Source organism: Dermacentor andersoni, chromosome 6 (assembly GCF_023375885.2).
Source record: "Dermacentor andersoni chromosome 6, qqDerAnde1_hic_scaffold, whole genome shotgun sequence".
NCBI lineage: Eukaryota > Metazoa > Arthropoda > Arachnida > Ixodida > Ixodidae > Dermacentor > Dermacentor andersoni.
In genome coordinates, this window is record NC_092819.1 from 34603742 (window position 1) to 34619610 (window position 15869).

Here is a 15869-nt window from a genome sequence, read left to right on the forward strand (position 1 = left end):
AAGGCAGGGAAGTCTGTGGGTCAACTTGCAGCCGCTTCGTGTCGATACGAAATGAAATCATGACTGAAAGATGGCGGTCAAGATGTTAAGTAGAATCTTTCTTTCTTTCTTTCTTTCTTTCTTTCTTTCTTTCTTTCTTTCTTTCTTTCTTTCTCTTCGACCAGCCTTCCGGATTTGCTTATTATGGTAAGCAACATCGTGCACCGTCACGACACACTATGCCCTCTACGCATCTATACGTCCTTCTACTCGCGTATTTAGTTGTTTTAGCCTTTAATCTGGCGAACTTGGTTTCCTTGTGGGCTGTTGCTGTCGTTTATCAACTAACTCTTAAAAAAATTTTAAGGCAGGCTTCGTAATAAGCGATGATGACCGAAGCTAGCACAAACTATATACTGCGCGCATCTAAAGACGGGCGGAAACACTGATAACAATTAGAAATAAGTTAGAGGAAGAGGGCGTGCATTTGTCAAGCGTGAGCTCAAAGTTTCGACAAGCCATTCGTATCCCAGTTACGAAAGTCTTCGTGTGTGGTCCGCAAATGAGGTTGTGGTCTGTTGGTGCAAGAGACCGCGGCCGGTCGGTTTCCAGGCTGTCCAAAACTTCAAGGGGGCGGTATGCACAGCAAAGGCGGCAGCTATGCGGCAAACTGGACGCACTACGCAGCCAACTTCGAGCCCTAGGGACTATCCTTATATATCATGGCTTGTTTCAAGTCTTCGAAAGTAGGGCGGTCGTTGAACTGAAGACTCCTTCAAAAAAAAAAAGGTAGCTCCACAAACTATCAGTGTGTTTGTTACCCAGGCTACCAATAATGCTATCTTCTTTTCAACGGGGAGACCTATGCAATGCGTACTAGAAGACCCTTCCTCCGAGGCGAGAACGTACCGTCTCTCCCGCACACGCTGCCACCCACGTACCATTTTAAACGCTGGCCCCATGCAGCGTTGCTGGAAATGTGATGAATTGCCGCACGGCACAGTAATTGGAAGATTACAGGCGCCGGCGCCGCACACGAGAAATTAGACGTTGCCCGACCGCGCGTTGCGTTTGGTGAAGCGCAGCGATCCAGTAGCGTTGCGATCAATGATATACGACTGCAGCGCATGACCCTTCTCTCCTTGTCATCGCTGACCGATTCTCGCACATCCAGCCACAACGTTATGTTTCCCGTTAAGACGGTAGAAATATCGCCTCCTCCGTGAGTTTACGGGACTACAGATGTTGTTTCGTTGAATTCTCCTTAAACAGCGGGGTTCTTTTTTTTTTTTTTCGGAGGAGTAGACAACAATATTGAGGAACCAGAAAACAAGAGAGGGAATCATCAGTACTGTGCCGGCGGTTTGCTGTGTAGGATACAGCCACACGCACGTTTTACAGAAACACGTGTACGGCTGTTACTTTAAATCACGTTACAGTAAACTCCCGTTAAGACGGGCACGGTTAAGTCGAATTTTCAGATAAAAGGAACAATATGCAAAGATTTGATAGGTTCTTCATAGACTCAGTAAAAAAAAAAAGAAAAAAAAAGAAAGGCGATTCAATCTTTTATCCGAGCCAGAAGTAGTAAGTTGGGCATGAGCTAAAATAAATAAATAAATAAATAATAATAATGCACACCCAGGCACACGATCATAAAGGTTACATCTTCACCAAGAAGGCTTGAAGTTATAACTGGGCAGGTAGCTGAGACATAATGCACAAGCAAAAACGCTATTGTTTGAACCGAAAATCTTAGACCTTTCTTTGCTGTCATTGTTGGATCGTTGTTCTGTCGATGCAAAATGCTCATAAGCATCATCACAGTCTGCACGCTGACGCTAGAAACTGATATGATCTTCTTTTTGTAGTGTTCTTTGATATTGAACAAAACAAATACAAGCTAGGAAAAAATTATCTTAGAACAAAATATTGTGTTCAGTGTGGCACAACTGTTGCACATGCCTTCGCGAAGTGAGAAACATTCGCCTAACTGAATGCCTTCCATCCGCCCAAGGGAGACTTAAATAAGCCAAGGCTTCAGAAGACTATGCTAGACAAATTCGTTCTAGTGAAACTTTCGAGTAACTGAAGTTCGTTGAACTTGAGTTTCACTCGCATAATGATTTCCGAGGTCACTGACTCGCCACTAAGGTCCTTTGATGTGCTTTTTTCAACCGTGTCAGGAGTTATCACTTTCTTTTCAAATAAACCAGTGCATCGAGGGACAATCTCTGAGGGAACAGAGGCTGCCTCATGCATGCTTGCATGATCACGGAACCGCTATAAACCTCATCAGCTGCATGCGTGATGCCAGAAAAAGCAGCTATGGATAAAACTATCGAAAAGTCAAAAGGGGGGAATGAAAAAGATGTATCATAACTCCAGGGAAATTCCCACTGCTTAGGTTAGATCCAGGAGCGTAGCCAGGAAAGGGGGCGGGAGTCCCTATGGACGCGATGCTACAACACAGGCGCGCGCGCTGCAGGAAGGTTGTGGAGATCCACAAACAACATGCCGCAGCGTCAGTACAGACGCATACATATGCATACCCACACCACTCACACGACCAGCCTTGCCTTGGTCGTAAAAGCGTCTGCTGTAGACACCGCAAAGCACGGCTGGAGGATTGGCGACACGAAAGCACTGAGGAAGCAATAAACTGGGGTGCAAATTAAATTCAAACTTAGTTGAAGTTAACTAAAGCTTAATTACAGTCGACGCAGTACTGACAAAAGATGGCTAGTGGTCTAGTAAGCACGAGGGTACGACTCCGTTGCGAAACCGCCGCTTCTAGCATCGATCCACTTCGCCATCTACGCCCCATCGCTATCGCCATCAGCGACAATATTTTTGCAATGAGCAGGAGTCTATGTCGCGGGAAAGATAAATTTCAAGAACCACTCAAGGGCTGCAGGTGCTCAGCTTTAAAAAATCAAGAGTAGCTCGGGGACACCGGACCCGCAGTGCTGCGCTCCAATAGCGCTGTAATGACATCGAACAAAAGACCAAAGGCACATCCCACCGAGGACGACTCAAAGGACCAAGCGAAAAGGGAAATCCCAATTCTACTACCCCAAGGCAAGTGAAATGGCTGCACTGCCATTCAAAAATTAAACTCTGCTGCTTTACGAGCCATAACCACGATCTGATAATGAGGAACATTTGGTGAGGGATACCAGATCAATTTTTGCCATCTGGAGTTGTTTAACGTACACCCAATGCATGATACATGGCGTTTTTGTATTTCGCTCCCGCTTTTTTTTTTTTTTTTTTTTTGATCCCGCGACCTACCGTCATTGCCCGAGCCGTAACGAGAGAGTGTTCTGTGGTGATAGTGCGTGGCCAAGTGCCGAGGTTCAGCAACATAACCCTTCATACTGAAACATGGGTGTTTAATTTGCTCACGTTGATACTCAACGCTGCAGTTCTCGCACCTTTCGGCTTGAATACATGTGACTGTCTGCTCGTTCCGTCGACCTCGCACATATGAAATCGTAATTCGCGGTGTCTTTTATTTTTCAGATGAACGTCATCGCACGTACAAGGTTGCTGTAGCGATGGCAATGATACGTTCCAAGCCAGACAATGTTTCGGCCGACGATTACGTCAGAAAACTCGCGGAGGACTTGAGAAACAGTGAAGCCAGACTATCGGACGCATGCAAAAGCCTCGAAGACGATGTGATCCATTTGCGGCAGAAAATCGCGTTGATGAGCGTCAGAGGCGGCATTCGTTCTGAAACATTCGGCAAGTTTTCGTCGTTTACCTGCTTTGTTAAACGCTCAAAAGCAGCTTTGGCGAAACTTAATTTTAAATGAGCTGTATTCTAGCCTTAACTACACTGAACGATGCCTTCGGTGGCTTTTGTCAAATATGATCAACTTCGGAAGTACGTTCACAGGAAATGAGCTACGAATATTTTACGTTTCTTTGCAGCCTTTCGTCGTGAATCGTGGAAGAACTCTACGGAGAAGCTTTCAATCACAGCAGAACGCATCGGACAGCACTGGGTGTTTTTGGAAAATTACCTGTCAGTCGCGTCCAATGCAGCGCTTTTCGACCAGGGAGGCGTCACTGATGTCGAAGAATTGACGCTGCGCTCTGCAAGCAACCTCCTACGGACGTTGCGCAAGAGCGCACCGATCGGATTCGTCGAAATGGAGCTGAGCAATAAGGCACTGTCGACTTTGGCAGATATGTGCGACGATCGACGCAGTGCTCTAGCGCCTTCTCTCCGCGCAGCTGTAGTGGGTTTTGTCACCGACAGTGTGAACGAAATCGTGGAGCAAGAAGCCATCGACGTAAGCATGCGTTTGTTTCTTCAGATGCTCTGGTTGAGTCATAAGCAGAAGCGAATATTTATTCCTTCCAATCTACTTTTACAGGGCTATACTGATATAAAACATATATATGTCGCTACTTCTGAAATTGCAAATCGCTAGTCGTAGCAGCTCGGTAAACCACAAAGCAAGCATAAATAAGACAGGTGGCTACGTCACATTGCCCTTCTCGTGACGTCACATATTTTGACAGCATCTCTCGGGAATAGTTAATTTGTAGATAAAGGAACCCCAATCCGCATTCGGTACATTCAGCTTGCTGACTTTTGGATACTTTTCCCGCCCATAAAAACAGGTACAGAACCCGAAACCACTTAAAAATCCGCGACGTCATCGCCCCCCCCCCCCCCCTTCGTTCCTGATGCAGATAAAAAAAAAGGAAAGTAATGGAAGGAGTAATTGTGTAGAACAAACCCACCTTGATCTTGAAACCTTGAAATGCAGGGCAAGCTTTCTTTTAGTGTACGTTAAAATGCACGATTAGAAAATTGTAAAAAAATTTGTGCTTTGGTAACTGTTTCAGGTGAGCCAGTCTAAAAGGAATTTATGTTCATGAACATGGCTCAACTTTTTCTCTGCATTGATATTCAAGAGCTTGCTTATCAATAGCTTTTTGGCAACTTCTTTCCACTAATGCTGGGTGTAACGTACAGAACATTGGCAGTTGAGAAAAACAGTCTATTGTGTACATTTTAACAGACAATATGTTCGATGTACTAGCACCACACTGAAACAGACATGCTCCATTTTGAAGTCCCCTTTCTTCTTCCTAATCTGATAGTGCAATCTGCAAGCTCAACACTAACAGTGGGCTCATCAGGATGCCTGCAACGGTCTGCGGTTGCACCTTATTAGAGTTCATTTGCACTAGTGGCCCAACCCAAGCGTTGGATTTCCCCTACACCATTTTTTATTTTTTACACCTTCGGAAGGGGTAAAAAAGCGATTGCCAAGGTTCATATTTCTCCCTACATGCTGCATCTTCACGCTTAGTTTTTCACCTAGGTATTTCAAACATAAACGCACATTTTCCCTTAAGTAGATCTAGCATACCGCTAGCGGCACACAGTAACGAACTCTATGCAAAAGTTGAATTAAGACAAGCAACTAAATTCCTTCAACATATCCCATAGCAATATTCCCTATACCATGGATGCCATGAAAGCATTGTCTAAGCCTCTTTTTCCCCCCAATTCAGTACAGGCGCCTGGAAAATATTGCAAGCTGGGTGGGAAGCCTTGCCAGTGGGCAAGCTTTCACACTTGCCATTACCAGACATCTTCTGGACAAGCTGCTTCAGTTTGCAAGCTTCATTGGCACGCTACAGGAAGACCAGCGAGGCCCAGAAGCAGAGCACTTTGACCGTTCATTCTTTCTGCTACAGTGTACGGAAAATGCTGTTGCATCACTAAAACAAGTTTCGCCCCTCGATTGCTGTGAGCTCTCTGAAATGGCAAAAGCGCTGGCCGACTTTTCATTCAAATGCCAGGAGGCGCAGCCACTGTTTGCAGGTTACCTATACGAGGTTGTAAGAGGGCTGAAAAAGAGCTTGACTAGTCGCAAGACCAATAAGCAACAAGTGAAAAAAATTGTACCACTAGTGAGAAACAGAATTGTAATAGATAACGCGGCTGTTGACACCTGTGTTAAACTATGCAATTTTAAGATGCCCTAAAAGCATCTCAACCCAAAATGCAATTTCAGTGACGAGAACAGACAAAGCGAAAGGTGTGTAATAAATTAGATTTATTCAAACATACCTCTCTCATGAAATGCCTATATACATGTAACAGTCTCGTCAATTCCGCACTCTGTCTGCATACCTTGTGCAGAGAGAAAAAAAAAGTATGATTCTGGTCTCTTTTTTTTTGGTTACTCTAGTGCACAACACTGACCTTGACAAAGCCAAGCACTCCGAAATTTGAGCTTGGAATGCAAACATGTCAAGTGCATAAAACCACAAATGTAGGTCAACTAAATAACTATGGCTTGAGGATAAAAAAAGAATAAAGAAATGAACACTTGGCTAATAAGGCCAGCGATGTACCACTTGTCTACAGCGTTTTATCACATGGCGTGAAGTATACGAAATCGTAGTATTTGTGAGTCAGCATGGACTAGATCAAGGCACACTGTCCCACCAGAGAGGGCAAGTCCATCGTAAACGTTTGAAAGAGCAGCTTAGACATGACAGAAAGCTGCACTTAACAGGGTTAATCACTGAAGCAGCAAAACCAGAACAAGTGCATAGTAACTTTGAGACCAGCTCGAGCCTAACACAGAGAACATTAGACTAGCTCGAAACTAAGCGAGAACAATGGCAATGGAAAAAAGAAAATGGAATTCACTGCATCTCTCAGTTTCTGTCTACCTAACAGCATTGCGAGAGTGCAAAGAAATAAAAAAAGAGAGAAGTCTTGTGCTCTGGTAAAGCTAGGTTTGCTTAGAAATCTCAACACTGAAGATGCTGCGATGGGTCACAGCTGCTTCAATGTGAGGTCAGTTATCACAGTCATCGTGTTCAGACACATACTTGCCGCAGTGGAGCATTTCATTGCCAAACTTTCCTTTCCAGCAATTTGCGCCCTGCTACTACAACGATGGAGCAATTCCTTTGCCTTCTCCTTCCTGCTCTGTCAACAACCTAAACTGAAAAAAAAAGCACAGCCTTAACTAAAGGACTCTAGAAAAAAACCAGGCAGCTTCGTTTCGAACTGGTCAATATACACCATGAAATGAAACTGTAGGTAGGATTCATGTCTAATCAGGCTTGCTCTCCTGGTTTCTGTCACGAGTCCTGTGAAGGCGAAGAATTGGGAAGCGCGACGAAATGAGACATTCGCCTAGGTTAAAACGTGAGTGTCGTTAGGCTCATCTGCAGAGTTCATGGAGGAGCCCGACGTCAGCAGTTCAGTGTCTCCATTTTCATCTGTGCTTCGCAGCTGAGATGTGGTCTGAGAAGTGGCATGAAAAAAAGAAGAAACATTCACCATCTACAAAGAGATGCATATTTGATACTTGCAAAGAAGCAACCACTATGTCACAAGCATATGCAGCAAGAATAGCATTTACAATTTACGAAGTTCAAAGCAGGACTGGAAAGAAGGTATGCAGACTACCAATATGGCCTCACAAGCAATTCCCTGCAGTCCTATTCACTCAAGCAACCCCATCCTTGCTTCAAAAGTGATCCCAGGCAGTGCTTGCATACTCTCTCATGCCACCATATTGAAGCTCATATACAATTTCGAGGAATGTTTGTTTTTGTCGAACAATTTGGTCTAGAGAATTACTCCTTTATTCAGAAGCAGGTTGAATACCGTTAAACAGTTGATACAGTCGATGTAATGAACACACAGCGCCATTTAGGTATTACAGCAAGGGAACACACGTAACAAATTGTCGGATATAGCAAAAACAAATGTCTTAGCCCTCAGCGTAATGACAAACAGATGGCGATAACACAATGCGCTACTACTGTTTCAGAAAACAACGAACAGCCCTTAAAGGGCCCCTGAAACGGTTCGGACAAATTTTGTAGACGAGTAGGGTACAGCTAAAGTTAATAATTTGCACCACAATTTGTGTGAAACGTCTCATATTAAGAGAGCTACGGACAATTACAAGTTACCCTCCTCCATAGTCATTCATTTTCTCCTCAACTCCTTGGTCGAGTGATCGGGGCTAAGCTCTGCCTTCACTGGCTCTGCGTCAAGATGGCATGTCGTGTCGTTGACTTCCGGTTCTCTAGGAGCGAGCGCACGATGCCTATCCAAACTCTCAGCCAGCTACTTGGCAGTCAACCCCAAGCGAGAGCTATCGAAGCAGCGTGCATTGCGAGCATTCTGTTACAGCGCCAAACTTGTCTGGTATTCCTGTAACCACAGGCTAGCTGGGCGTTTTGACGGAACGGTGGAGGCATAAACTCAAGCTGATGAAGGAACTTTAGCCTAGACGTATGTGAGCTGCCTGATCAGTCTCCACGGTCCAGCCACCCATTGGCGCAGAGCTTAACCAGCCAAACAAAGAGCTAATATTGCTCTAACTAAGTGTAAAACATTTTAAACATTTACAAAAACAATGTGTTAAAGGGACCCTGAAACGATTTTGACGATTTTCTACAAACGTACTGAGTCGTTAGAGTAGGTTCTTCTGATCATTAATTGACACATCTAAGTGCTCCGCGTAAAACGTGTAATTTATTATAAGGTTTTAAAAATGCACATCACTGCCGATCGGAGCACGCTGCTCAGCGGAATTTTAAGCCGCCCCTACCCATATGACGAAAATCACCCATATGACGTCAGTGGGGCGAGCTATCCGATTGGCTGACCAGGGCGCGTGATCAATAATTTTTCCAACTTTATGGTAAACAAATGATCTTCGTAATAGTTGGAATGTTAGTTCATTTGTTTTTATAAACAGAAAGTAACATAAAGAGAATGCACAAGAACGATTTTTCAATACAATTAAGCACTTCCGGCACACAGCAAGTGTCGTCTGCTTGTGTTACAACGTACTCCATTTTGACGAGAGCTCCGCGGTCCGAGTCGGTCTCAGTCTTTTCGCGAGCACTATGATTCGACTTTGTTGCTTTGTGGACTGCAAACGTAGCGACTGGCAATATGTCAAGCTGCGACATCGTGTCCCTCTGCAAGGCAGCATACGAGCGAGCTGGCTGCTGCGCATCGGACTGCCGCTATCCGATCGGCGCCAGGGTTTGCGCGTTTGTGGCCGTCACTTTACACCGGAAGATTACTAACGCAATAGCGTTTCGCGAGTCCGGTATTAGGGCAAATGCAAGCGCAACGGGACAGGGTCTGGTCGCTTGCCTGTTCCGTAACGGGATGAGCCATGGGATGAGCAGAATCGCAAATGCGAATGGTCTGCACGGTGCAGCCACCTGGTGGCACAGAGCTCAACCATACACAGTAGCAGTAACGAAGTGTATTCTTCTTTGGCTGCTGGTGTGTAGTTTTCGCAGGAGTGTAATCATCAACACTTTGTTTTTATAAATGTTTAAAATGTTTTACACTTGGTTAGAGCAATATTAGCGCTTTGTTTGGCTGGTTAAGCGCTGCGCCAACAAGTGGCTGGACCGTGCAGACCGATCAGGCCGCACGTACGTCTACGCTAAAGTTCCTTCATCAGCTTGAGTTTATGCCTCCAGTCATTTGCCGAAATGACCAGCTTGCCTGTGGTTACCGGAATACCAGACACGTTCGGCGCTACGACAGAATGCTCGCAACGCACGCTGCTTCGATAGCTCTCGCTTGGGGTCGACGGCCAAGCGGCTAGCGGAGAGGTTTCACGCGGGCGGGGGCGGGCTCCAAAACAACCGGAAGTGGACGATGTGACGTCGCATCGTGACGCGAAACCAGTGAAGGCGGAGCTTAGCCCCGATCGCTCGGCGAACGAGTTGAGGAGGAAAAGCATGACTAGGGAGGAGGGTAACTTCTAATCGCTTGTAGCTCCATTAATACGTAACGCTTCACTTAAATTGTAGTGTGAATGTTCTACTTAGGCTGTACCCTATGCGCCTACAAAATTTGTCCGAACCGTTTCAGGGGCCCTTTAAAGATTACACTCCTGCGAAAAATTTACGCCAGCAGCAAAGAAGAATACATTTTGTTACTGCTACTGTGTAACCACACACTGTGTGGTTACAGCTCTGTGCCACCAGGTGGGTGCACCATGCAAACCCCATTCACATCTGTGCTTCTGCTCATTCTGTGAAATGACACGCAAGGGGACATGGCCAGGCCCTGTCCCCTTGCACTTGTGCTTGTGTTTACCCTAGTACCGAACTCGCGAAATGCTATTGCGTTAGTAATCTTCCATTGTAAAGTGACCGCTGCAAACGTGCAAATCCTGGCGCCGATCGGATAGCGGCAGTCCGATGCGCTGCAGCCAGTCCGCTCGGTTGCTGCCTTGAAGAGGGACACGATGTCGCAGCTTGACATGTTACCAGTCGCTACGTTTGCAGTCCATAACACAACAAAGTCGAATCATAGTGCTCGCGAAAAGACCGAGACTGACTCTGACCGCAGAGCTCTCATCAAAATGGAGCACATTGTAACACAAGCAGACGGCACTTGCTGTGTGCCAGAAGTGCTTAAGTGTAGTGAGAAATTGTTCTTGTGCATTCTCTTTCCGTTACTTTCTTTTTATAGAAACAAATTAACTAATGTTCCAACTATTACGAACATTGTTTGTTTACCATAAAGGTGGATAAATTATCGATGACGCACCCTGGGCAGCCAATCGGATAGCTCGCCCACATGACGTCAATTGGGTGATTTACGTCATATGGGTAGGGGTGGCTGAAAATTACGCCGAGCAGTGTGCTGCGATCGGCAGCGATGCACGTTTTTAAAACCTTATAATTACAGGCTTTACGCGGAGCACTTAGATGCGTCGATTAATGATCAGAAGGACCTATTCTTACGACTCAGTACATTTGTAGAAAATCGTCAAAATCATTTCAGGGTCCCTTTAAAATGTTAACACATGCACAGGCAATCCAGGCAAGATGCAAAAGATGGCTACACAGTATGTCCACAGGTAACCAAGTTTGTGGCAAGTCACCTCTCATGCGTTTATTGATTATTGTCAAAGAACCTTTGCTTGCTATCAAAAAGTGTAATGGATGCTACGCTTCTCTAAGAATTCATTTCATCATCATCATCATCAGCCTGGCTACACCCACTGCAGGGCAAAGGCCTCTCCCACACTTCAACTACCCCGGTCATGTTGTCCCCGCAAACTTCATCTCATTCGCCAACCTAACTTTCTGCCGCCCCTGCTACGCTCCCCTTCTCTTGGAATCCAGTCTAACCCTTAATGACCATCGGTTATTTTCCCTCCTCATTACATGCCCTGCCCATGTCCATTTCTTTTTCTAGATTTCAACTAAGATTTCATTAACTCACATTTGTTCCCTCACCAAATCTGCTCTTCTTATCCCCTTAATGTTACACCCATCATTCTTTCTATAGCTCATTGCGTCGTCCTCAATTTAAGTAGAACCCTTTTCACAAGCCTCCAGGTTCCTGCCCCGTAGGTGAGTACTGGTAAGACACAGCTGTTAAACACTTTCTCTTGAGGGACAATGGCAACCTGCTGTTTATGATCTGAGAATGCCTGCTAAACACACCCCAGCCCATTTTTTATTCTCCTGATTATTTCAGTCTCATAATTCGGATCCGCAGTCACTACCTGTCCTAAATAGATGTATTCCCTTACCACTTCCAGTGCCTCGCTACCTATCGTGAACTGCTGTTCTCTTCCGAAACTGTTAAACATTACTTTTCATTTCAATTCATTTTAATCTGCTGCCAAATGCTGAATACTCAGGCTTCCTTAAGTACACTGTATAAACCATTCTGAAAACAAATGCAGCACATGCTATATACCTTTGAATAGTGGTATTGTGGTACCCTTATTGCTCCAAGAGACTTGTAACAAGTGAGATCAACCAAGGTCCTAAAAAAAAGCACAAGAACATGAGGTAAGATGAGTTCAAGTTTGATCAGAAGCTGCATCCATAAAAACTTGGAGAGTGCAACAAATAGGCACAGTGAAGCTACTGCTGCATTTTGTTCAGATACAAAATGCACATTTACATATGGACAAACAATTTTCATAGAACATTGAAAAATTTTGTAGAAAGTCTACAGTAAATAAGGCAGACACCAAATAAGCATGAGTTGTAGAAGCAAGCCCATCCAACGATTATTCCAAATTACCACAAATTGGCATTCACCCAGGGTTCTGCCAACAGCAACTAATTAATTTGGCCGTCTGCCATGTTATTCCTCACACCAAGTCCCTTTTGCTAACTGCGATATGCACATTTATGACTAGCATCAGCCTATGAAGCCCCGTGCACAACCAACACCTCTCCCAAATGCCACATGTCAACTTCATGTATGTACCTGCCATTTTTCAACCCTCATCACTCCATCTGATTCGTTGCCACCACTGGCTATCCTTTCTCTTGGAAATCATCCTGTTAGTCCAGTAGAGGTTTGAAGCACTATGTGGGCACCAACAGACTGCCTATACACATTACAAAAAATTATGTTCTGATGTTTAACATCCTGAAACTATACAGTGGTTACAAGGAACGCGACAGTCAAGGTTAATTTTGACGACCTGGGGTTCTTTGTATGCACCCAAAGCAAGGTACACGAGCATTTCTGCATTCTGCCATCATAGCCGAGATCCAACAAGACCCCTAGCTAACGAAAGCCTGTGCTCTGAACGCGATATTTTGACTTGCAACATTTAAGAAATGACTAGGCATAACATTGGCCATGCCAGCACTGGGACTACGTTAAATGATTAACTGCACTTTCCCTCAAAGAAATATGCATTTAAAAAAAAAAAAAAAAAAACAGGTACGCACCTCAACTTGTGTCTCATCAGGTACAGGCCAGCCGATGCAAGTACGAAGATAATGACGGCAGCAGTAACAATCCCAACAGTGGCGCTAGATGACACGGATGCTGGACTGACAAGGCGATCTGAGTCTGGTTCAATGAGTCGTCTAGAAATACGAAAAACAAGAACACAGTCAGGAACAGAGCACTTTACGATGGTCACTACTGCTGCGTACTAATAGGAAGCGAAAGCTACGAATGCACCAGCTTCCGAGCACATTTTAGAATACAGGGAGACTCACATGAAATTATTATAGCACACGTGAGCTGTTGCCCACCGGAACAGGTAGTGACATTTTCCTGACTCGTAAAGGAACTCGGGTGATCCCTGCAGAACAAAACATGTGTATTCAAGAGACAGCAAAAATGACACGGGCCACAATGCGATTGATTGATGTCAAAATTCAATTTTACAGAAGTTATTATAAATGCAACAAGTACGAATCCTCAACAGCACTATATTTACTAACCTATGAAAGCTTAGCAGGTTTAAAATTATCACACAGGCTGTGCAGACGTGGGTTCAGTTTCTACAGATTAAGGATTTGTTGGTTGCCTTTATTCGCTTTCCTTTACCATCTTGATCACAGATCTAAGAGGTATCAGACTTATGCTTTCCTTCAGGACTAAACATCTCAATGCCCCTTGTTGTAATCGCACCGCTGGCACGAGTTGTTGGGGTCTCGGTGCTGACGGCCGTTATTGCCAATGGGTCGCAAGCCCCAAGGGTAGCGTTGGCCTGGCGGCCTGGGGCACTGGAAGCATCCGAAGGTCCCGGCAAAGCATGAGAAGACTGGTAACAGAACAACTTGTTTATTCTAACATAGCAAAAGAGCGGCCGGTCAGTTCGATCGAAGTGGAGAGACGGGAGAGCACGTAACTCAACAGTACAAATCGGAGCCTCTCTCCTGGCGTCCAGGGGCAGCTGCTCTTATACTCTCGGCGTCGCGGTCCAAAAGGGAAGGTCACGGGATGAAGGTCACGGGATGAAGGTCACGGGACGGCGGAGCATGAGCCCACGACGGCGCGCACGGTCGAGCCGAGAGACCTGCTGAACCGAGTGCAGTGACGCATCGCCAACCCGCCCACACGACGGCGCGAACGGTTGAGCCGAGAGACCTCCAGGCTCCTCATTCGGGGAACTCCGCTCCCCGGCTGCCGCGCTTTGACAAGCGTGGGCACACACACACACACGCGCACACGAAGACACGTGGCACTGAAACACGCCTGGACACGCTTGGCGGGTAGGCGTTGCGGCGGCGTCGCACGGGCCAAAATGTCCGCCGCTTTGAACAAAGCCCCGGCGTCCGTTGCATCCGCGCCGGCATTACCGCGCGTTGTAGGCGAAACGTAACAGACCGCCCCGCTGGGGGAAGGAGATCCCGATGGTCAGGGGACTGCATCCGCTGTCCGGAGGGATGTCGCTCGATGATGCTCATAACCGAAGTCGGGCGTCCTTTGGCGTTTCTTGAGCGCAGCGCACAGAGAAGGCCTCGTTCTCACGTTCAGGTGCACACAGGACACTGCAAAGTGACTTCGGGAGAGTTGACATTTTTGTTCTCGTTTCCGGCAAGCGTTAGAACTACGCCGAAAGTCAACCGCTCAGTCAGCAAGCACGGCACAACCCTCACTAAGCCCTGCCAGGCTCTTTCGCCTTTTATACTGCTGCCTAGTTCCTTACAGTAGTTTAGCAGCACTCAGAACGCGTCCATAAATCTGAAAAATTGCACTAAAAAGCACATCATCACTTTGAAACACTACACAAAAGCAATAGGTTAAAAATCCTGCCTCAGGAAGAAAAACATCAGTAACAAGCAATTTTGAGGCTGATTCCCACGTTAGGGGCTTCGACTTAAGCCATCGGCGTTACCGTTGAGACTCCCCTTTTTGTAACGCACCTCAAAGGAATATTGTTGCAAAGCGAGGCTCCAGCGCAGGAGGCGGCCATTTTTGGGAGAGATGGTCTGCAGCCATTGGAGAGGGCAGTGATCCGTTTCAATGATAAACCTCGAGCCGGCTAGGTAACATGACAATTTCTGAACGGCCCACACGATACACGCACACTCTTTCTCAGTGGCGCTATACGCCTGCTCACGACTGGTCAGCTTACGACTAGCATACAGGACGGGGTGTTCTACTTCTCCATTTTCCCGTTGGCACAGTACAACGCCCATGCCTCGCTCACTAGCATCACACTGAACAACGAACCCTTTTGTGTAGTCGGGCGATCGTAGCACAGGCTGGCTTGTTAGGGCGCTCTTTAGGGCACTAAAAGCTCTTTCCTTCGTCTCATCCCAGACGACTGTTTGCGGCTCTGTCTTTCTTAGAGCATCCGTCAAGGGAGCCGCGATATCAGAGTACCTGGGGATGTACCTCTGATAGTAGCCGGCGACACCTAAGAACGACCGAATATCGGTCTTCGTGCGCGGTTGCGGGAAGTCTCGCACAGCGGCCACCTTTATTTCAGAGGGGCGGCGACGACCCCGACCAATCACGTGTCCGAGGTAGACAACCTCGGCCTGTGCTAACTGGCACTTGGGAGCCTTGACTGTCAAGCCCGCATCGCGCAGGCGGGTTAGCACTGCCCGCAAGTGCGCCATATGCTCAGGCCAGGATGCGGAGAATATCGCTACGTCGTCTAGATACGGTAAAGCGAATTCTTGCTGTCCCCGCAACACTTTATCCATGAGGCTTGAAAAGCAGTATGGCGCGTTCTTCAAACCAAAACTCAAAACTTTAGGACGGAATGTCCCCATTGGTGAAATGAACGCCGCATACCTACTAGCCTCTTCTGCAAGAGGAACCTGCCAATAACCCCTGACAAGATCTAGGGTGGAAATAAACTGAGCGCTACTCACTCTCTCAAGGCGCTCCTCGATGTTAGGGATCGGATAAATTTGATCCTTAGTGATGGAATTAAGCCTGCGGTAGTCGACGCAAGGACGAGGTTCCTTGCCCGGTACCTCAACTAAAATCAAAGGGGAGGTATAATCACTCTCACCCGCTTCAATAACACCGAGCTGTAGCATTTTCTTTACCTCAGCCTCCATAATATCGCTCTGGCGGGGTGACACCCGGTACGCCTCGGATCGTACTGGCTCTG

At 46.3% G+C, this 15869-nt stretch overlaps 1 protein-coding gene and 1 long non-coding RNA gene across 3 annotated transcripts in view; one reads left to right on the forward strand and one right to left on the reverse strand.

The window, feature by feature from the left end:
- The first annotated feature begins 2500 nt into the window (after positions 1-2500).
- On the forward strand, positions 2501-6337 carry LOC126521856 (uncharacterized). 2 transcript variants are annotated; one of them, XR_011895120.1, is made up of 3 exons: positions 2501-3060; positions 3505-4283; positions 5521-6337. It is a non-coding gene; the product is annotated as an uncharacterized lncRNA (long non-coding RNA). The 2 variants fall into 2 exon arrangements; XR_011895119.1 differs by having other exon boundaries at positions 2501-4283.
- Lerp (lysosomal enzyme receptor protein) overlaps positions 6047-15869 on the reverse strand; it is an 85764-nt gene continuing 75941 nt past the window's right edge. Inside the window, exons 39-42 of the mRNA XM_050170562.3 lie at positions 13009-13094; positions 12733-12873; positions 11738-11807; positions 6047-7276 (exon numbers count right to left, since the gene is read on the reverse strand). Of these exons, the coding sequence (XP_050026519.2) occupies positions 7166-7276; positions 11738-11807; positions 12733-12873; positions 13009-13094 (408 nt within the window). The 3' untranslated portion in view covers positions 6047-7165. The remainder of the gene's footprint in view (positions 7277-11737; positions 11808-12732; positions 12874-13008; positions 13095-15869) is intronic.